The sequence below is a fragment of the Simochromis diagramma genome, unplaced genomic scaffold (assembly GCF_900408965.1).
Source record: "Simochromis diagramma unplaced genomic scaffold, fSimDia1.1 OVJJ01000293.1, whole genome shotgun sequence".
NCBI lineage: Eukaryota > Metazoa > Chordata > Actinopteri > Cichliformes > Cichlidae > Simochromis > Simochromis diagramma.
In genome coordinates, this window is record NW_024386801.1 from 9,809,867 (window position 1) to 9,832,667 (window position 22,801).

The window sequence follows — 22,801 nt, forward strand, 5'->3', positions numbered from 1 at the left end:
CCAAGTGTAGCTGTATATTTGTCAGATAGAGCTACATTATGACGCTAGCTAGAAGTCCAAGTGAACTGCTGGTATATGAGAAAACTTTGTACGAATATTATTATTAACATTGGCCACGAAGCTACAGTTAGCTTATTGAGGGTATACCAACACTTGAATCTAGTGTGTGCTTTCAGGCTACCCTTTTTTCTTTTATTTTCTCACAAATCAAATGTGAAATAGTTTGTTGTTGTTGGGGGGTTTTTCTTTACCATAATGCTGGCCTTCTTTGACCCCCTTCCTTTTTATAGCCTTAAAGGCTTGCCAGGGACCTTAATAACACTTTATTAAGTTATAATACATGTTTTTTGCTACCATGTGACTCAGCTTCATTGAGGCCTTGCACACAGTCTTTCTTAGCCTAAGATGATGCCATGCTAGATGTGCTATGAAATGAACTTTTTATTTGTTAGTTTTGAACAGAAAATTCAAATATTTAACTGCATAACCCCCCCCCCCCCAAAAAAAAAAAAGATGAATTGAATGGACTGGAAAGATCAAATCTACTTCAGGGTTAAGACATACATGAGGATGTAGCCGGATATAAGCACAGATGTGAAATAGATAACAGAGGTCCACACTGCTTGTGACAACCTGGCAAAAATCTACTGATTTCAGCCCATCATTAACCTTAACTGCAAATAAACAAAAAGAAATAGAAAGGAAAACTCAAACTAATAATGTAATGGATGCATTGAGAAATCTATTGAGAACAGCCAAACATGGCAAGCTTGGCTTGTTCAGTGAATGCAGCCTTTGTTGGACACTATTTGTCGAAGACTCTGGTATGCACGCACTCCACCCCCATCGTGGGCCAATGAGATGCTCCACACAGCAGCGCATGCTCTTTCCAGTGGAAAATTTCTATAAAAAGATCATCAGCCTAGCAACAGGAGTGCCCTGCTGAGGTATTACAAATTCAGACGCCACAAGTGAAGTGACCATGGCCTTATTTTAAATGACTGGTTGGATGGATGGTCCTTCCTGAATGCTGAAATCTAAATATTGTGCTCTGAGAGACTGACAGGGGGAAGCTGTGCCCCAATTGTACAAGTGCCACTCCTATTTGGTTCTTAAATGTGTTTATTATAATGTTGCTTTATGTAATGTCCTTAATGTGGTGTAGTTACAGTCATGTAAGATTTTATATTTATGTATAGATTCCAGTTTTAATGAAATTAATAAATGCATTTTGGGAAGAAAATAGAGTGTAGAACAGGGTTTTAAAACCTCTACACACAACTTCACAAGAGATTTGTGTCTCCTCCTGGGGCCATACTGAGGCTCTTTCACTTACTGGGCAAATGTATGACCAACACTAAACTATAGAGCCAGTAAACAAGTGGAAAACTCACTCCCCTTAATTTAAATATGGAAAAGTATGATACATGTAGTACATTTTATTGACAAAATGACCTGTAAATCAAAGATAATGGAGGATGTATTTGTGCGTAGTTTGGTAGGAAAATGGTAGGAAATTATAAATTAATCACTAGAATCGCATTTCTATGGAAAATAGTGTGATTAGAATACTTTAAACACACGTGTTAGCATATGAAGGACTACCGTTTATGTGAGTAAATGTATGGATAAATGATATATAGAGTGTCCGACCTACCTTTTTTATACTGTTATTTGTGGTGTTTTTTATGTGTATGACTTGCAACTTCTTTTCTTCATCCTTTCTTAACAATTCTTTAAAAAAGATTGTAGTTTTGGGGAAACTAGGCTTATAATGGTAGCTTTAGAGATGAAAAAGGTAAAGTGTAAAGTGTTAACATTTATCTTGGAACACATGTTCTCAGAATTGAAACCTGTAAATGCAGCACTGTTGTAGAAAGGTGTGGATGTTGGTTCTAGCAAAGACTGACCCAACAATCAAACATAAGAACAGGTTCTTATGTTTGATTTTTCACTTCGAAAGATGTGAATACACACAAAATGTGACAGTCAAACAAGGAAATTAATGCTTAAACCATCTTTGAAGGTAAAGAGAAATAAGATTCAAAATAAATACCATGGATTATAATGAGCATATTTCATAGCACAGGTAATATAGATCCTATAGAGTATTGATGTGTTTCAATCTAGTTTAAGGAAATGCATGACATGATCGCCTCGGTCATAACCTGAGCTGTTTTTCTGTGCAAAGTTCAAGCCCTGTTCTCAGGATGTGACAATATCCTTGTCAGCTAAAAATTTGTATCCTCCCTTTTGAAACAAACTCTTGCCCCACATGGGGAAAACCACAAAAAGCAAATACATCTGAGCAAAAATGATTATATGTAATATACATCCAGCCTTTGGACAGTTTATAATGGTTGTTTTGTGGGTCTGTCTGGTATTTGTGCTTCACTTAAGCTCCTCTGACATTATTGTAATTTGCGTACTAATCCGTGTTAGATCTTACGTCATAAAATACCTCTTTAAATATGAAAAAAGAGTCAACCACTAAATGGATTGTTTGCTTCAAAATGCCTCTGATTCTCGAGGTTTTCGCTAAACAGTGTGTGCTGCATGTTGAAACCTCATCTGAGGAGAAAATGCTTGCTCTATTATTATTTGGTGCTGCCATCTGGTGGACCTTGTTCAGATTAAAGAGTTCTAGTAAGGGAAATGTACAAAAATACAGAAATAATTAAACACACCACACACACACAATCAGACTAGCTTTTGTCTTTGTTTTCATACACAGGGAGTCCCCACAGGTTTGTCTGTGGTCTGATGTCTACATCTACTGTAGTTTTAAGTTCCTTCCTTACTCTCAGTTACAGGCAACCCTTGTAAAAATAACTTGTAAATATCGCTTCTTCGTTTTTTTGTTTTTCTTACAATAATTCTGGTTAAAGACGTAATTTTTTTTAAATGTATTTTTATTTTTTGGGGGAGGGGGATCATTATTTGCATCTATTTTAAGACAGACCCAAAGACACTGATTTAGTCGTTTTTTAATCCTTACTGATGTGGTTGTCAGTGGTTATCACTGACCCACTGACTTCTAGGTATTTTCTGGTCAAGATTCCCAGGAATTTGCGGTCGTGAACCCGATGTCTGCTGCCCTTGTAAAATTGCGTATGCTACGGCCCACCGTTAGAAGGGAAAAGGGCTGCCTTCAGTACAGTCGGAAATTTGGGAACTACCAATCGATCTTTAAATGTGCTTGAAGAAGTCAGGATACTCTTCAACCTATGAACCGTGTCAGAGAGTAATGATAAAGTAAAATTGTCCAGGACTTTACATTGACTACATACCTGCAGACAAGTTGAGATTGCATTTATTCTTAGATTAATTTTTATACTACTTGCATAATGTTGAATTTTGATTACAGCTATCAGGAAAATTTCACTGTGAAGAAATTATGGTATGTGTTTTTGCTTAAACTTGGACATAAATGTTTACCCCACCCCATTTAACTGTTTGTGTGCAGGTGGTCTGGTAACAATGAAAACCACATTTCATGGAGCCATAAACGTGTGCACATGAACAGAAATTCATATGTTGTTCTAAAATCACATATAAATAAATGAAAACACTGTAAAATACCAAGAAAAGTAGCTTTGGATGGGACAGAATAAACTGTTTTTTAATTTCCTTCAATAGCTCTTTAAACGCTGATGACTAAAAATGACCATTTTCTAAAAATCAAATACATTTAAAAGCTGTTATCTATTAACACTGAAACCATATCAGTAGCCAGTATCTTGAACTGTGAAGTAGATGGGCCACAGCAACATAAAACTACACCAGGCGTTGTTTCTGTCAGCTAAGGAAAGTCTCATCCACACTTCTAATAACTTCTAATAATTCAAAATATGAGCCGTGTTGAAAGGAAATCCATGAAATTGGACCTGCACATTTCTGTGATATGTCTCTTGTATTTTCTGAGCTTTTTTTATTTGTTTTTTTATTAAGGTAAGCTACTAACAGGTCAAACTAAAGTTGCCAGCATAATTTTCCCCCAATCGCACGAAGTTGTTGAAATTACACGATTAGCTTGAACGCAGCACAAGCCCACATAATGCTCTTCTTCAGCACCGGGAGCAGCGGGTCAGCCTGCAGAGCTCTTCCGGAGGCGGATAATCCCCTTCTCTGCGCGAAGTCCTCGTACAGTCAGGAAGGGATCGCTGTAGCTCCCCTCGAGAGGAACACGTTTTGGGATCAAATGCAAGTTACGACGGGGGAAGCGCAGCTTTGAGGACAGCTTGGACGTGTAGAGAAATGTCTGCGCATCTCTCCCTCTGGCTTTATTGTGTAAACAACCAAATCTGACACCGATAAGCGGATTCTCTATAATGTGACAGCTGCTGTCGCCGCTCATCTATTTCGGGAGAAACTACGGGCAGTATCCCGCTTGCGTTTTTATTATTTCAGGACAATGGTGGCTCATAACCTGGCCTTAACCTTTATTGCCGCGGCTCTTTGGGGGGTCAGCGGCGAACTACTGCTCACTCCTTCATCTGCGACGCACTTAAATTCAACATCATCATCATCCGTCATCAGTCAAGATTCACTGACTAACAATGCCACGGATGCTGCCGTGGGATCCCGGATTTCATCTCTAATGACGTATCTTCCGACCCTGAAAAACATTGTTATTTTCATCTGCGTGTTAACAGCTGCTCTCATCACGTGCCTGGTCATCAAAGTGGTCAGGTAGGCAGGTTGGCGCAGAAAAAACAAATCAATCGTTGCAACGGTTGTGAAGCTGTAAAAGTCATGCAGACATTATGAGAGCAGGATTGTTTATACATTTGCGTGTGGTTGATTTGTCCCCGTGTGATGTGATGGAGAAGGGTCTGGGCCTGTTGATTCTCATCTTACGGGGATTTCTAGGCACTGATAAGTTTAGCGTCATACTGCCTTATGTAGTCGTTTTATGTGCCCGTAAGCCTTGAATCTAGTGAAGTAGGCTACATTGTTACTCTGTTTACATTTCTCTGATTGCACAGTTTATTTTCGGGCTCATCCAGGTCAGATCTAATTCTGCTAGTTGCTATTTTCCTTTGCAGTCAGACTGTTGATCATATTTCTAATTAATCGGTGAGGGTTTTTTTTAGTCCCTAGCATTTAAGAAGTTGATGTAAATAAAAACAGTGTAAGATTGAATAAACTGGAACTTCTTCTTTGGGAGGTTGGCGCTTACTTAAGCAACTGATTATCACCATATTGAAATAATATTTGCCCCACTTTTTGGGTCAGTCTGAGCACTTTAACACACTCCATATGGCAGAACTAAAGGAAGATTACAACTTCAGGTTGTAGGCTTTGTGATCCAAAAGGCAAAGTTTTAATTCTCTTGCTCACCTCATGTGTGACGGTTGTCTTTTCTCGCAGATCTGGCAGAAGAATCAGGAAGACTCGGAAGTATGATATTATCACTACACCTGCAGAGCGCGTCGAGATGGCGCCTCTCAATGAAGAAAACGATGAAGAGGATGACTCAACCCTTTTCGATGTCAAATACAGGTTGGTTTGTTTTGTTTTTATTTCTTTTGGATCACTTAAGCAATGACAAGTTCATCATGTTACATTCATCATATTCCAAGCAGAACCAGAGGAAAAACTCCTTTTCTTCAATTTCTACTGGTCACATAAGCAGAGAAGAAAGAAAACATGAGAGCCTCATGTACTGAGAATGTTCTACGTGTATCAGAGAAGAGAAAATGTAGATGTGGATGAGATGCTGACCATGAGAAGCCATGAGTACTAAAAATGATGGCCTTGAAGACAGATCATAAGTTTCTTTGTACAGGTTCTTACACAGCAAATGTAAGGTTAATGTAGATTTTAAAACACTGATACGTTTTCCTCAGGCGCCTTAATCTTTACTATTACAGCCATAAAATGCTGAAACCCTGATTTGCTTATGCAAGATTGCACTTTGGTTTTGACTGTGAAATTTTGCACAACGGCAAATTTACCAGCCGTCCCGGAAGTTTTTTGTTTTTTTTTTTTTTTTTAAGTACAAAGCTTGATTAAAAACTGTGTGTTTGACCAGCTTTGGTCATCCTAAAGAAACACACTACTTTAATTCTAATGCACTGTTGACTTTAGGTCTCACCCTTCCGTGCTTTCCATTGTTCACACAGTCACTTCCTCAAAGGGACGCCTTGTTTAGTTGACATTCCTGACTTCCAAGTCAGACAGGACTCTTGACGGGCAAACACACTTCCTCCTCACTGTGTGCTCGTTAAGTAACTCTAAGTTTCTGCTTTGCAGGTGAATACCGGCGTGGACGTCAGCGTGTTTGAGCTGATGACTCCCACTTGGCCCGGGACAAGTACAAGTGATTTCCTGTACTTTTTTTTTTTTTTTTTTTTTTTGTGTGTGGGTGTGTGTGTGTGTGTGTGTGTGTGTGTGTGTGTGTGTGTGTGTGTGTGTGTGTGTGTGTGTGTGTGCGCGCGCGCATTTCCAAGTCTTACCATATCAGCAACTTAATGCTGTCTGTGCATGGCTTGTATCTGTGGTTAAATAGTGTTTTGACATCACTGTTCGCTGCTTTCCTAAAGCTTCTATCACGTGAGCCAAATAATCTCCCAGGTTATTTCTAATGTTAGAGATAAGGAGGCTCCAAAAGTCTTTCAGCGAATGTCTGCTTTGAAGCCATGTCCGTAATCCAGGGTTAATCACACTTTAAATAACTAAATAAATACATGGTGGTCACTACAGATCATCGCCTAATGCGTAAAGTAGTCATTTACCAAGAGTACTTTCTTCAACTGTAAAATTTAATTGATATTTTTTTTAACCAAAACCAAATATTACCTATATGTACTAACCACTTTGTTGTGCGTATATACTGTTAAAGGCTTTCCAGTCAGGAGTGAGCATACGCTACATATATATATATTTTTTTTACCGTGTATTCTTTCAGACATTCCTGTTTCGCTGCTATCACAGCTGACGTTGACCTTTAAGGTTATCAGATTTGACTCGAAGCGCAAAGACTTTTTGTGTCATATTTATGGAGTATATACCAGTTTGCTATGAATGTGAATCTGCTGTTATCGAGTGCGCTGAAACACGCTTAATCCTTAAAAAAGGAACCGCTGAGCAGGATCGGCGCTGCCTGTGGAGACTGCGGTCATGCCGCCACAGTGATTAACATGCGCCCAGTATCTTACTTTCAAGGCCAAGTTAAAGTTTGACTTTTCAGGGTCAAAGTCCAGTTACTCGCTTTAAAAAATATCCCCAAATTTGATATTCTTTATACCAGCTAACAAATTAAAGTCCCTCACTGTAATATCCACTAATGGCTAACTGACTTCTTCTCATAAAAGAAGAAATTTTCCTGGGCTATGATTGTATTAAAGGCCACTTTTGACATTTGGGGAAAAGTGATTGTTACTTTTTATAAATACTAAACCACTATATTAAAAACTCATATTAAAAAAAATTAAATTACGATTATCTATCTAAAGTTTTATTCAAAGTGAATGAAAGGAAAAGCAGAGGAGATCACAAGACCCTCACGTCTCCGTCTGCCCAATAACGATAATTACATTGTTTGAGGAGCGAGGCAGAACAGACACAGATGAGCTTTTCTGCAGCACACGGTCGCGCGGTTGCCGTCTGTGACCTTCTCTTTTAATCCAAACTGTTATCTGATAGTGCACTGTGGCCTGCAGGTGCAGCTGTTTCCAAATGACCTCCATCCTCGGTTTAATAAGAAAATAAAAAGACTGCCGTGACCAAACTTGCACAATCAATTTATCGTTTTCTTTCTCTCCCCACGCCTGTCTGAAATAAAGTGTTTTTGGCATTTTGGGTAAAGCTGGATGTGTTTATTGTCTTGACAGAATCATTCATTGAATCATATGTGAATCAAACTTGTAAACATACTGTATTTTTTGAAATATGATGTTCTGTAATATTCCTCAAGCTGGCTGCTGTTATTTACTGTTTTCCACTTTTTCTCTTCTGTCCCGTGTCTTTAACTGTTTGTGAAGAAAGCTGCAGATCAATGTGTTTGTGCCTGCTCAGACAAAGATGCCAACCTTTGTCAACGTTTTTTTTTTTTCTTTTTCTTGGCTGGAGTTGTGTGAAATGATGGAAAAACTTCACCGAATCATCTGCTGCACATGGTCGCTCGTAAAGAGAAATTAAAGCTGTAGCGGTGAAACTAATTTCCATGATTCCACATTTTACCCAAAAACAAAAAAGAAAAAAAAAATTACAAGTGGAACTGTTTTAAAAGTTTATAGTAAACAAGCCCCTGCTTGGTTTCTGACACAGATGTGCGTGTAGCCCTGTCTGTTTCCTCAGTTTCCATTTATTTGAAAAACCACTGAAATAAACCCGCTTCCTTTGAAGTGTCAAGGAAAAATTTTGTGTATTTTTTTGCCACAGAAAAGTACATTCACGTTGTCATAAATGCACACGTTAAGCATCAGTGAGTCACACTGAGGATCATAAAAACGAACAAAAAGACTGGAATATGCTCAAACTGTATCCATTAACACAAGACAAACATGCAAAAGCGAGTATTAGTTTGCTGTAATTTGCACATTAAACAGATGTTAACAGGGTACGTGGGGGGGGGGGGGGGGGGCAAGATAAAAACTGTACAATCTTCAGAGCAGGGAACATGTGTGAGAAAGTTTTTCTCATCTGTGGCAAACTCCACATTCTGGGTTAATTAACTTAATAGCGTTGGTCACAAACCGTTTCTATTTTTGCCAAAGTCAGACAAGCTCACACAAATAAACCTTTCATTGCTTCAGACTGCTGACGTCTCTAGTACAACTTTCATGTCTATTCTTAACTTAATTGGCAGCGCAATAAGGTCGACATGCAAGTCAACAGGCGCATCCTGTCAAAACAACACTTTTTGTGGACAAATCACATGGCTGAGAGCGCATGAGAGGCTATTTGTTTAGCTATGGAGCTCTCGGAATATTTCAAATGCTTCCTTTAATTTTCTATAACAGAGGCATATTGTTACAGAAAAATACCCAGAGCTTCTTGGCCAAAATATCAACATCGAGATAACTCCAAAAAAAAAAAAAAAGGAAGAAAAAGCCCAAAACAAAACCCCTTTTGATGAGGTGGATCCTCGAAGTACAAAAATATAATTTAATCTTGTGTTAAGATGTTCCCGTTTGAAAAGCCAGTCTACTACTGGCCTTAAAATGTACATAAAAAGGAGTTTCTATCCTGACCAGAGGCCTAGACGAGACGTTTTTTGCATACTCTGTTTTTATTTTAAATTGATAACTAGGTTAAAGAACTCACAGCCGAATAAAACCTTTTATAGAGTCTGGGCATGGGGATGGTCCACTTAGGGACTGGTGGAATTGATTTATTATAGGCACAATACTATGTATCAAACTATTATATTGGTTTAATACTAATTCCAAACATGCTCTACAAGAAAAATGAACACATCACTCTACCTCCATATTTCTTAAAGTGTGACCTGTGAGCCCGTAGCAGCTCTTGGTAACATGTTACGAGGTCTTTCAGGGCAACAAAGAAAGAAATGCACTAGTTTATATTTAACTAATCCACACATCAAACGATCCTTTACACTCACTGGCCACTTCATTAGGTTACCTTGCTAGTAAGCTGCCTTAATGCTTTATGGGATATGTGCTGGAAACATTCCACGACCACCCGTTGTGGTCTCCTGTCGCTGTGCCCCGTCTGCTTCAAGGTGCAACGTGTTGTGTGTTCAGAGAAGCTCTTCTGCATACCTGGGTTGTAACAATAATTTGAGTCAGCTTAAAGCAGTCTAGCCATGCTCCTCTGACCTCTGACATCAACAAGGCATTTCCACCCAAAGAACTGCTGCTCACGATCCAGTGAGCTCCTCTCTTTATCAGGCCATTCTCTGTGAACCCTACAGATGGTTGTGTGGGAAAATCCGAGCAGATCAGCAGATTGTGAAATACTCAGACCAGCCTGTCTGACACATTCAGAGTCACTTAAATCCCCTTTCTTCCCTATTTTGATGCTCAGTTCAAACCTAAGCAGGTCATCTTGACCACATTTGCCAACATTCCCAAATGCACTGCTGCCTCATGATTGGTTGATGAGATAATTGCATTAACAACCAGTTGAACAGCTGTGCCTAACAAAGTGGCCAGTGAGTGTAGCAGCACATATCTGTGTTACAGCCATTATAGCAGACTAAACCTTTCTACCACTGACATATATAGCTGGTGTCAAGAAATGCAACACTGAACATATTAAATGTCGCGAAAAGTCAATTAAAAACACAAATAACAGACACGTCACACACATTTCCAGTGTTTGTGATGTGTGCAGACCTCCTCTCCCTACATTGGTCATAAAAACCTTGAGAACCCTTGCTCCACATGAATAAAGGCATACATATGTCCATCTCGGAGTCCTCTCAGTGATATGTCACTGAAATAGCTGCTGATTGCGACTTAATGTTAATTTAAAAGCACATCATGGAGCTTGCTTGTTCCCAGTAAGGAAGCCAACGAATACATTCATCTCAAAAAGTAAACCTCTTCTTAGTACAAACATCCAGCTACCGTCTCGCCCTCCGGTGAGGAAACAGGGCTGGTGCTGTTTGAGGAAAGTTTACAAAGTGGGTTTACCGTTGGCAAAGTCTAAGTAAACATTCGTATGTGAACAGCTGGTACACTCCTCCATTATGCTCACGCCTTCCTTTCTTGATTTGGTTCTCAAGGTAACCTGACTTTATTAGACTGTGGCTCTGGTTTATTGGAGGTTTGAGTTTTTGCTTGTTATTAACCTTCTAACATTAAAGTAAGGTTATGTCATAGAAAGCGTTTAAGAGATTCCACTTCAAAGTGTTTTAAAAAGAAATGTTGGTCCCCTTTTTTCCTCTATCATCATTCTTCCTGATTATTAAGTGCTTCCATCTTGTGGCTCAACAAGCGAACCAGTAATTTAACAGCTCACAAAACACCCCTAAATTGAGTCTTATCATCACAAAGTTGGAATATGAATTTCAGAGCCAGCCTTATTAACTTTTAACACTTGTGGGATGTCAGCTACTTTTAATTTAGAATATAAAAATGAAATTATATTCATTAATTTATTTAATCAACACACATACAGACACGCAAAAAAAGATGTGCTTGTGGAGAGACCTCAGGCCTGAGGGTGGAGTTGGTCACTCTTTGAGCTTGAAATAGAAAAATTGTTCATTCCAGCTGTTGAAAATAAGTTAATTCAAGTCTCATAAAAGTGCTAGCAACGAGAAAAACTGCTCGTATTCAAGTCTGCTTGCCGCAGAACCTTCTGCTATTTGCTCTGGAGATCTTTCTGTGGTCTCTGCTGGATGCCACAAACCCCAGTGTGGAGCCGTAGCGCCCCCTGTCTGTGCAACGTGCTCAGGGTCCTGAACTCCAAAGGCATGGTGTGAGGACTCGAGCTGGAGGTGTACTCATATTTGAGGGTGTCGTAGTAGTGGTATTTAACCGGTTTGCCTTGCGGGTCGAGCGAAAAGGGCCAAAAGCCGTAAAGGTGGATCTCCTCGCAGAAGCGAGTGGCCATTGTGTACATGAGGAGGCCGGTGGTCGGACGTTTGATGTGGACGTTGTTCGTCAGCCAGTACCTGCAGATGCAGACAGAGACAGAGCTGTAAGATAAGACATTCAGGGACAAAACAGGAGACACTCGGACAGAACCAGAACAAAAGGATGAGCAATGAAGGTGTCCATAACTCTTTTCTGGGTACACAGTGAGCTCTGCATTCACTGGGAAGAACCACTTTTCTCCTTCAGTAAGAGGAGTTGAATCCTGCGTGACACAAGCAAAAATAGAGAGTTTGACCGACACCTTTCTGATGTAAACAACAACACACTGGCCTCACAACTGTCTCGCATATTCCTAAAGTCTTCTGTAGGTCAGTTGGTTTAATAATTTCAGTCTTTCAAATGTGATGACTGGCTGCTTTCTTCCCTCTCTCTCTTTTACCTTTGAGTTTTCCACTGGTGATTGGTTGAAGCTGTAGGAAATGGGATTTTTTAATTTTGTGACCCTTTTAAAAAACAGTGGTTTACAATTATTGCAGTTCTATTAAGCACAAGGCTGGTAGCATCTACAGGGGAAAGAAAATGACTTCTATCTGTCGAGAGTTGGAGCACAGACTGTATGTTCTTTTCACTGCGTGAGCCTTTTTAACAAAAGCTGCAGACGCCACAGCTGCTCTGCACGACTATTTTCTCTACCTGAGGTGACTAGCAGCTCCTGTGACAGTGACGTGCCACACGCTCCCCTTGGGAGCAGCTTCGGGGACAGATGGTCACACGTTCGCTTGCATCAGCTTCATTTTCCTTTCCAGTCACTGGCCCATTTGCCCAGCCTTGAGGCCACAACAGCCTCTCCTCTAACACCCTCTATAGTTAATGTGGAAGCTCGTGTTGAGATGCAGCAGCAGTAACCTCCCACTCTAATCAGCTCATGAGCCGTGCAGGACAAACAGTGGGCAGGAGAACAGGGTTTAATTATCAGTGGCATCATCCGAGGTGAGATTTGAGATTTGGTTACGGTGAATATGAGCACACAAGATTTATTCTCTACTGCAAACTAGCACGATTTAAAGTTCAGCTTTTCCGAGGAAAGGTCAGGGGAGCATTTATCAGGCACGACTATCGATTTAGGGCAAAGACTGTTTCTTACGGTCTGTAAACAAGAAAAATCATGGCTGGTTGTGCCTCTTTGCAATACCGAGAGTGAGTTGGAGCATAGAAAATCGCATAATTTGGTCACCGACCAGCGGTGGTTGTTAGGCTTTTAACGAGGCAGGAAAGAACCAGGGCAGAGTGTGCTAATGATAACAGAGGCGAGGACACACAAACAATAGCAGAGAGGGATTTTTATAAATGTCCAAATGCACTTTAGGACATTTGACATCAGTGTAAAGAGGACTTCTTAAAAAAAATCACTGACAAGCTGTTAAATAAAAAAAGATAACATTAATGATAATAAATGGAATTTATAACATGATTAATCAAATGCACTAAACACAACACATTAAACCACAGCGCAGCAGCTTTTCCTATTATCTGAGCTATTCAGGAGCTCCGGAAAAAGCAGCAGAAGGAACAAATCAACAACATTTGCAAATAATTAGGCAAACTGATCTTTTCACAAGCTCGTATAAATCAGGCTAAAGAGCTGACGGGAACATGTGATCACCGAGATTTTGACTTCGCCTCATCAGTGAAGCCTCAGCGTGACGCTGAATTGTGAAATGTGTGTATTTGCTTTCTTGCAGAGAATCAAGTCAAAAGATTGACTTTATGAACACCATGAGGTCAGTCCACACAGCTTTTTAATGCAGCATCTCTGCTGGTTGCCTGGCAATGTCACGGTGTCGGGTGCAGGACTCGCTGCTCCCTGCTTTTTTTTTAACCAAGATAGAGTCAAATGGTGGGAGCGCTGTGACTCAATGGAAATGTCATATTATATTTTGGTCCAGCACCACCTCTGACCCCGTGACTTTTCTTTTGATTTCACCATGAGGATGATATTTTGGTTTCATTTTGGAGTGATGATGCAGGTTAACCTCTCCCAGCTGTAACTGAGCAGGACCATCTAATCAAACCACACAGAGCTCCTGTGGATGATTACGAAACGCTGGGTGACTCTCACACTTTTTAGCCACGGTATCTTTGCTGTGAAGTACAGCAGCTGCTTAAAGACTGGTCTGCTGCACCATGTTGATTACCATGCGTGCTAAGCACTATGGAAAAGCCTTTCCCAAGCATGGTGGGCAGACACAGCACCCAATTTCTAGAGAATTTTTAACTTCCCTCTGTGCTCAAGCAGCTTTAGTGGAAAGTGTGCACAAGGAGATGGACTTAAACACCGTGCGTGTCCTTGTGGACTTGTACTGAATCCTCTCATGCACCTTCCCCTCAAAGCAAGCATTCAGCATTGTGCGGGTGCAGCACTGTTGGACAGAACTAAGCAGCATATGCAAACATTCAACTTGAGCCAAAAGAGACCAGGCTAGTACTTTTCCTTTCCTTTCCTCAAGATATTCACACTAAGCTAAATGCTTCTTACCTGACATGACATCAGACAAGACTAGAGCTGAATCAACATCTGCCCATGTGAAAGAAGCACATTTCCCAAATTGACCCCATCACATTGTATCCAGGGTTAAATTGGTATTTTATATATAAAGTGGGCCTATTTTATATTTTCCTTATTTTTTTGTCACAGTGCTCATTTTGGGAAAAAGAAACCCATTTCTTTTCCTCCCTTTTTTCCCCGAGTTTCCACAATTTACAAGTGTCCCATAAATGTGTCACAAGCAGGCTATCCTAAAGCTGCAGACTTGAAAAGAGGACAGCTATAAAAGGAGACAGCAACCGAACAAATGAGTGCGATGGTGCCTGTTTAAAACAGCCCTGTGCAGAACAGACAGACCGTTTCAGGAAAGCAAACACATACAACGAGATAAAAGTGTAAACAAAGAAATGTCGTTCATACTTGTTCAGCTGTCTTCGTGCGATTTTTTTTTAATTACATTTTTTAAAAGTTGGCACTTTTCTGTCATGCTTTCAAATTTCAAGGCCCTTTTTGAGGGTTAAGACTAAGCTTAGGGTTAAAATTAGAATTAGGTTCAGGTTAGTGTTCGGCAGTTAGCTGTGATCCTAAACTTAGGGCTGAGAGGCAAAAGTGAAGCACAGAACGATAACGGCACAGCACAGTTGTCACTCTTTTAGTCAAAATCTTGTGAGCCGTTCATTCAAATGACGTCAAACTGGGCACTGCACTCAGCCAGGGGCCCCACTAATACCCCTGCAAAATTTGAAGTGGATTGAAAGAACAGTTGGAGAACAGATGGACGGACAGACCGAGAGTCCTCAAATTATTAGAAAGAAGTTATTGTCCAAAATAATACTCAATTTGGCTTTCCCAAAGACAAAAGCGCTGACAGTTTCAGCAGTAAGTTGGCTTAAATGGAGGCAGAAGTGAGCTAAAATGACTTGTTACAAATAGAAGATCAACTAAAGGCTGCACAGTGGGGAGGGACGTTTAACCAAAATAAGTCATTCTTGGAACTGTGAGTCATGCAAAGCTACTCAGTCAGAGACCCAGAATAAAACTATAGGGCTGAAAAATGAGCATAACAGTTTCCCTTTTAGGTAAATTTGATAGGTGGGCCCTTGAGTGGAGAAAGGCAGAGTAGCTTTATCTCACCGACTGCCCCCGGTGATCAGCTGTGCTTAAAAATAGCCACCTGGGCTGCAGATTGGCTTCGTCAGCCCCTTTGAGTGTGCTGCTCACAGGTGTTCTTATAAGTCTGTGCTTGAGCATCTTACCCTCTGACGGCATGGAGAAGGCGCAGCGATGGAAAGGCGGTGCGTATGTCTACGGTGTGCAGCAGGATGAGACGCAGTGCCCACTCCACGCGCTCCTCTCCCCCCTTGGCCATGAAGGCTGGGATCCACAACACGCTGCCGCTGAGGCTTCGAAGACGCCGTAAGAAGCGCTCCTTCCACTCATTGGTGACCAGGTCCTGGAAGGCTCGCTGCACTACTGACGGGTTCATGGTCACCAAGTTGGTCCGCCATCCCACGTCCTGAAAGTATTCCTCCACCGGTGCCAGGTTACACCTTAAAGCAAAGAGCGTTCAGTTTTAACATGTATACAAAAGTAAAGAAAGTCAAAACTTTCCACCTTTATGTTACAGTTAAAGCTCTGATATCCTCTATGAAGGCAACTTTTAAGTAACTTTCACCTCCCTACGTGGTTCTGATTAATGAAACACAGGTGGATAACTGACGGGTTACATTAAGCCAATCGTGGAAGCTGTTCGATCATCTCATCGTGAAACCTTGACGAGAAACTTTTGTTTATTTGTTTATTTTTTCCACGTAATTTAGCAACCATCTGTTTCCCCCCCCACCACCCAAAGTCTGAAGAGTGAAACAGAGCAGAAGTAAAGGTGAAATTCAGCAGGAAAGCAGGGTGGCATTTTCTTCATTGATGTTAGTCTCCGCCTGAAAGTAAATGTCAGAAAAACACTAAGCTGGTAATTATCCTCACAGCGAAACATCTCCATTCTGTAGGCGGGGAGGAGACATCAGGAGGCCTTGTTGTTAATACGTTTTTATTCTCTTATCTACACACTGATTACAGTGTTTGTTTAGTCTGAGCACTTCAGATCTGCGGGGTTCGTTCATATTTTCAATGATAAATTGCCAGGACTTCTTTACTTTCAGTCAAACTTTCATCATCTGAAACATCAGTGTAAAAAGAATCAAAATTCAGTGCAGTGATTCTTAACTAAAGATTAATGACAAGTTTTATATAAAAGCCATAGTTTAACTAGAGCTGCCTGTCCCAGCTTTTGCTTATCTTTTTAAATTCAGTTGTTTCACTTAGTATCCACTGTGACTTTGCTTGTTTCCATTTAGTTTCAGTCTTAGATTTAGTCTTTATTAATTATTGTTGCATGGAGGGAATCTGTCAGAGGCAAGATTTAGTAAAATCAGTACAGGTATTATAAAACACAGAACCTCTTGAAATCACAGTCTTGTAGAAATTCAGAATCTCAATAAATAAATAAATACATCAAAGCCTCATAAGGCAATTTTTAATTAAACAAAAATGATTTTGTTCTGTAAGCCTCGTGTTTATTTAATTGCTCCCTTTTTGTGACTGGTCAGGTGCCGCCAACGCCATGCTATCTCTTTCATAATCTATGTTTTAAACGGTAATTATAAAGTGAATCACATTTGCCAAATTTGCTAAAACTTCAGCAGGCTTTGGAGTTAAAACTTTAATTGCCACAGATTTGATTTGATTTTTTTAATTAATTAATTAATTAATTAATTTGAGCAAATGAACCCTGGATCTTTTATCTGTGTGGGTGTTCTCCGCTCTGGGGTGTTGTGTTTTACATCTTAATGGTTGCTGTCGCTGTCCACAGCAGCTAATGTACCCACTGCAAAGAACAGATGGTGCATGATGAGCTGAAGCAATCTATGTACCCCGAACGCTGTCAACCTACTTTGTGGGAACTGAGCGGAGGGCAGGGAACTATATTTAGCTGCAACATTATCTGCCGATCGGATATGTGAGCACAGAAGCAAATTCCTCCGCTTCTCAAAATGACACATTTCCTGTTCTGTGACTTCAGCTGACCATTACTGCCATCGCCTGGCATTATCATGATGCTGAGGGAGTCTAGAAATCATGACCTCTTCTCATCAGGGTAACACGGCAGCACAAGATACAAGACAGATAGGCATACGACAGAATCCACTCGTGAAAGGTGTGCAAGACTTTGAGCTATCGATCAACCAGCGCAGTGAGGTGCTGCTCTAATTCTAACAACACTGATTTCTGAGAGGGTGCAGGTTGGGCGGTTCTGTTCGATCATGCCTAACTCCAAAGATAATTTAAACCAGAACACTTTTCTTTTTTTTTTTTTCCCATCTGCCAAATATAATACAGCCTTGACAGGCTTTTTTTTCTTTACCTCTGTTGGCAGGTATGAATGGTGATACATAACCCACTCAGGGACTCGCGAGCTTGCACCCAAACACAAACAGACCTGGCCGATGGCTTCGCAAACAGCGCGCTCTGCTAAATGAGAGCAGGGCCCAGGAGAACACTGGTGTTTCTCTGAAAAGCACAACGTCTTACCGCTGGATGCAAAGGCTGTTCAAAATGTCAATTTCATGTATAATCGTTCATCTAACAGCTCTCAGCTTGACAGTTGCTTCCCAAATTTAAGCCATCAGAGAAGCTTTGACAGCTTTTTCAAATGCGCAATTAAAATATTTCCAGCCGTGTGGCCACCGGCTATCGATTATCATACTAATATGAATTATACACTCAGTGCAGGAGATAAGACAAGCCTAAAACTTAATGCACCAATCTATTTCAATTATAGTCCATTTTAACTGCTGTGTTTTATGATTTATTTCAAGCAAAAGGCTTCTAAGACTTAAATCACCCATGTTACCTGATAACAAAGTCATGAGAGTCGATCTCAGGCCCACAGCTGCTGTTCAGAAGGATCCCGGAGTTGCCCACGATGGCACAGCGCCTGTAATGCTGGTTTTTCATGGGGGATACGGTTGGCAAGAGACGGTAGAGATTTTCTGAGATGTTTGTGGTACTGTGGCGATCAAAAACATAGTGGATGATATCTCCCGGTTTCAGCGTGCCCTTCAGAATCGAGATGTCTCTCTCCGGGTCGAGGAATCTCAGAATGTTTTTCCTGTGAAAAGAGAAAATATGCGCCAATTATGACCGCCCGTCTACAGCGAAGTGTAAAACCTTGTGGAGATAATTGTGGAGGGTGATAAAAATACCTGATGAGGTGGGAGAGGGTCTTATTGAAAGTCCAGCTGTTTGACGAGTGTTTGGCAGTGTTATTGTAGATTGGACGGTGACGATATGTGTCCGCGCTTGCTGTTGTCAAAGCAGTGGGGTTTACATGTACTGCAGCTTTTCTAAATGATAAGAAAAAGTTGTGTTACCAACACACAGTCCAAAAAAATTATGCCTGTTATCTCCTCCATGTATTGTTAGAATTTGCCCCATTCATTGCTAAATCTAAAGGCTGTTATGTCAAGCTTTTCCTTCTCCGAACAGACTAAAAACAGAGATGCTGTATAGAATGTAACCAAGAAAAATATGTGAATCTGAGTGTACCAAGGTAGAGTTACGGTACAAGAAAACTAGATTAACAAATGACTCCATGCTTTGTTTATTACCGGCTTTGCTCTTTTCCAGTCCCTTGGTTCATCTTCTATGTGTGAAATTTAGTTTCACTTCCTCTTCCTTTAACCCAACTTATTTCTGATTGGTTGCCACTTGCAAACAGAAGGTTTAAACAGCAGATTGCCGATTAGGGCTATCCCCTCTTTGTGACCTAATAGAGAGCCAGTAGGAGGAAGTAACATATGAAAGTGAACCTTTTTAATACACTGAAGCCTGAATTTTTCACATATGGCATTTTTAGTTATTCCCATGCCGGCTCCATTATTTGAAAATTTCGCCATTTTTAATAGGAGCATCTACCATCAGTAAGCCCAGAAAATGAGGAAAAGTAAGATAGGTCCAACTTAAGATGAAAATTTGAACTGGAACATGACATCTGATGGGGCTGCTCTATCACTGGCTATTTTGATAGGGACACCTGTTCAACTTCTCATTAATGCAAAAATCTAAACAGCCAATCACATGGTATCCATTTAGGCATCCAGACAAGACACCCTGCTGAAGTTCAAACTGAACATCAGAATGAGAAACAAATGTAATTTAAGTTATTTTGAAAAAAGCGTAGTTGTTGGTGCCAGATGGGATCTGAGTATTTCAGATTCTGCTGATATACTAGGATTTCCCCATGCAACCACCTTTACGGTTTATAGAGAATGGTCCAAAGAAGAGAAAAAGCATCGTTGATGTCAAAGGTCAAAGGACAATGGTCTGTTGCCTTCTTGTCTGCTTCCAGCTGACATGGAGGCAAAAGTAAATCAAATCACCACCTTTAAAAGCAAAGTACAAACAAGAGCATCTCTAAATATTAAACATGGTGAACCTTAAAATTGATGTGCTATGGCAGCAGAAGACCACACCTGTGGGACTCCTCTCAGCCAATAACAGAAAACTGAAGCTACAGTTCACACGGACTCAACAGAAGACTGGGAAAACGTTGTCTGGTGTGATGAGTCTTGATTTGCTTCGACATTTGGACGGTAGGGTCAGAACAACACGAAAACATGGATCGATCCTGCCTTGTATCAATGGTTCAGGCAGCCAGCAGTGGCGAAATGGTGTGGGGGATTATATTTTGGCATACTCTGGACTAATATGTACCAGCAATACTAATGGCTGAGTATTGTTGGTAAGCATGTGAATCCCTTTACAACCACAGTGGACCCATCTGTTGATGACTGCTTCCAGCAAGATAACGCAACACATCACAAAGCTCAAATCATCTCAAACTGTTTTTTTTGAACATGTCAGTGAGTTCACTGTATACACACAGCCCCCACAGTCACTCGATCCCAATACAATACAGCACCTTTGCAGGGACAGGAGATTCGCAACACTGATGTGCAGCTGACAAGTCTCCAGCTAATATGTGATGTTATCAAGTCAATATGGACCAAAATCTCTGAGGAATGTTTCCAGCATGTTGCTGAATCTGTGCTACAAAGAATTAAGTCACTCTTGAAGCAAGAGAGTGGTCCAACCCAACGGTAAAAAGGTGTACCTAATGAAGTGTCTGATGAGCACAAATACTGCTTCAGATTCTTAAGGACTTGCGGCAGGCTATATGTAGGTACAGATAATATTACTTCTACTTAAGTATCTGATTCATTCAGCCACTGCTCCGAAAAAGGACCTCCTTGACATGAACAATAACTTAAATGCAGTAAAGTGATGTTCGGCGAAATACTGCAGTTTCCTTAAAGTTAAATCCAGCTTTGCTCACATGGCAGATGTTTGCATTGTCACATGGATACCACACAAACGCACATACACACACATACTTTGATGGGTATTTATAGCGGCTGTGTCTCGCCTTAAAAAAAAACTAATGAGACGCTCACTGTGACTGACTCACTGTGGCATCATAGCTGTAAAGGATTCAGTGACCAATAGCAAGCGAAAATTACCCAGAGAGGCCATTTAGCTACCCACTGGTGTTCTACAGCTGTGTGTGTGTGTGTGTGTGTTTGTGTGTCTGAGTAGATAAGATTTCAGACCTGTGTGGTTTGGGGATGAGCTGGTGCAAGTTCATCTTCTTTGAATGTCCAATATTTCTGAGTGGGAAAAAAAAAGGTTTAGATTGAATTATGAATCACTTACTGCGGTGTGGATTCTTACACGGAGCTGTATCCAGCAGCAGGCGTACTGTACATCACTCTTACAAGACAGAATAAAGGTGAAAAGCACACATCAAGGCATTTTTAGAGAACTTCACTGTGGACCCATTTGCTGATGTAATGAGGGGAAATGTGGCCTTAATGGGGCCCCATTATACTGAAAAGAAGATTTTCTTTTCATGGGGGAAAAGAGCGATCGCTTTACAAGGGTGTTGAATGCATCAGGCAAAATGCATTTACAGTAAATATATTGTATATGCATTCAGATTGTTAAGCTTCGAGCAATTTTGCAATCGTGACCTTGGTCACATCTAATAGACGACTTTAAATATAGGAGTGAAGAAGTGAAACACCCGAGTGCTACCGGGGCTCCTTTCATTCGTTTTACAATCCCGGTGGCCTTTAAATATATTGTTATAATCATATTAGCCTGAATTTTATGCAGGAGTGGAATTGGTTCTGGTGCTTCTCCCACGGCAAATCACAAACCAATGTGACCTCATTACAATGTGAGCCACAGCCGGGTAATTGCTTTCAAAACAAAATGTTCTTGCTCAAAGGGGAGAAATGCAAGAAGACAAAAGCTGCATAGAGACGTAGAATTTTTTTTCTTTAAAAGTGAGTTTTTGTTTTTTGGTTGTTGTTTTTTTTGCCATTCAGGTAACAGGACATCTTTACATCTATGTGATGATTATGAAGAGAAGCAGAGGAGGATGTAGCCCTGCTGAGGTCTGGTTGGATTTTTTTTCTTTTCTTTTTTGGAGCCTGCATGTTTTTCATGCTAAATTAAGAATGGATCTTCTTGCAGGTCAAACGCGAGTGTGTGTGACTTGGAGGAATCCTGCGGCAACATTTCAAACTCTGAAAATGAAAAGAAGAAAAATATATAGAGGAGACCCTCTTTTTTTGTCGTTCTTTTGCCCCTTCACCTCTTTTGTCTCTCTTACACACACACACACACACACACGCTTCCCCCTTCTCTCTTTCTCTCCCCCCTCTCTCTTATAGTGTAAATGTATCCTATCCCGCATGCAGCCTGCTGCAAGACAAATAGCCTAATCCTTGGAGACCCAGGCAGGCGGGCTGCTGTAGGAACAGCTGCTCCTGCTGCACCCAAGTGTTACAAATGTAGAAAACAAACCGCGCACACTCCGGCACCCCAAACTCCGAACTTCATTTCAATTCAAATAAACTCGTTTATTCCACTCAGTCAGCCCCCTTTTCCCTCCCCTCACATCACACATCGCACCTCAAATCTTCTGAGAAAGCCTGAAGGAAATAACCTGCTGGGTAAGAAAACAATGGGCATCATCTCTCTCTCCCTCTCCCTCTCTCTCTCTCTCACACACACACTGCGTGGATAAATCACGGCGGGATACTTACGCAGTTTCTTCCTCCACTTCTGCAATATCATCAATTATCAAAAGCACAACCAGCAGCGTTACAAAGCCGAACAACAGTGTGCGGAATACAAGCGGCATGGCTGAGAGGGGGGAGGCTGCAGCCGCCGGGGGGGCCGGGGGGAGTCCCTCCGTTTAGCGAACACTGACTTAAATGAACCTCCTTGTGTTTTCCATTTAGAAAGCGAAAATCCGCTCAGTCATCTGTGCCTTTGTTCTTTTCGCCAGAGTCGGACACTCCCCGGCGAGCTGCGGTCCTTCCTCTCTCCTCTCTCTCTTCTCAGATGTTCAGTTGTGTGTGTTTCTGTTTCCCGACGGGGCGATGCTGCTGCTGCTGCCGCCGCTGCTGCGGTCTCCGCTCTTCCCTCTATTCCCCAGTCAAACTTTGAACGCGTGCACCTACAGAGCCTGCCATGGGAGCAGCGAGATGTGGACCACATGCAGTCTTAAAGGCGCAGGGGCCAAACTCTCCCATCTTCACTCCCCCCCACCCGCCCACTCCACATCCACCATCCACTCAGCCGGTTTGATCTCACTCTCCAGGTTGCT

At 41.1% G+C, this 22,801-nt stretch overlaps 2 protein-coding genes across 3 annotated transcripts; one reads left to right on the forward strand and one right to left on the reverse strand.

Moving 5' to 3' along the window:
- The first annotated feature begins 4,052 nt into the window (after positions 1 to 4,052).
- fam174b (family with sequence similarity 174 member B) lies at positions 4,053 to 6,354 on the forward strand. Its single transcript, XM_040025665.1, has 3 exons — positions 4,053 to 4,692; positions 5,374 to 5,505; positions 6,259 to 6,354. Exons 1-3 carry the CDS (start codon positions 4,415 to 4,417, stop codon positions 6,260 to 6,262), a joined length of 414 nt encoding a protein of 137 aa, XP_039881599.1. The 5' UTR covers positions 4,053 to 4,414; the 3' UTR covers positions 6,263 to 6,354.
- Positions 6,355 to 8,002: 1,648 nt separating this feature from the next.
- st8sia2 (ST8 alpha-N-acetyl-neuraminide alpha-2,8-sialyltransferase 2) lies at positions 8,003 to 22,725 on the reverse strand. Of its 2 annotated transcripts, XM_040025662.1 has the most exons (6): positions 22,236 to 22,725; positions 20,733 to 20,789; positions 18,327 to 18,467; positions 17,975 to 18,232; positions 15,321 to 15,614; positions 8,003 to 11,596 (listed from the first exon to the last, which is right to left on the reverse strand). In XM_040025662.1, the coding sequence occupies exons 1-6, from the start codon at positions 22,331 to 22,333 to the stop codon at positions 11,284 to 11,286; spliced, it is 1,161 nt and encodes a 386-aa protein (XP_039881596.1). In that variant the 5' UTR covers positions 22,334 to 22,725; the 3' UTR covers positions 8,003 to 11,283. The 2 variants fall into 2 exon arrangements, with proteins under 2 accessions (XP_039881596.1, XP_039881597.1); XM_040025663.1 differs by lacking the exon at positions 20,733 to 20,789.
- Positions 22,726 to 22,801: the final 76 nt, after the last annotated feature.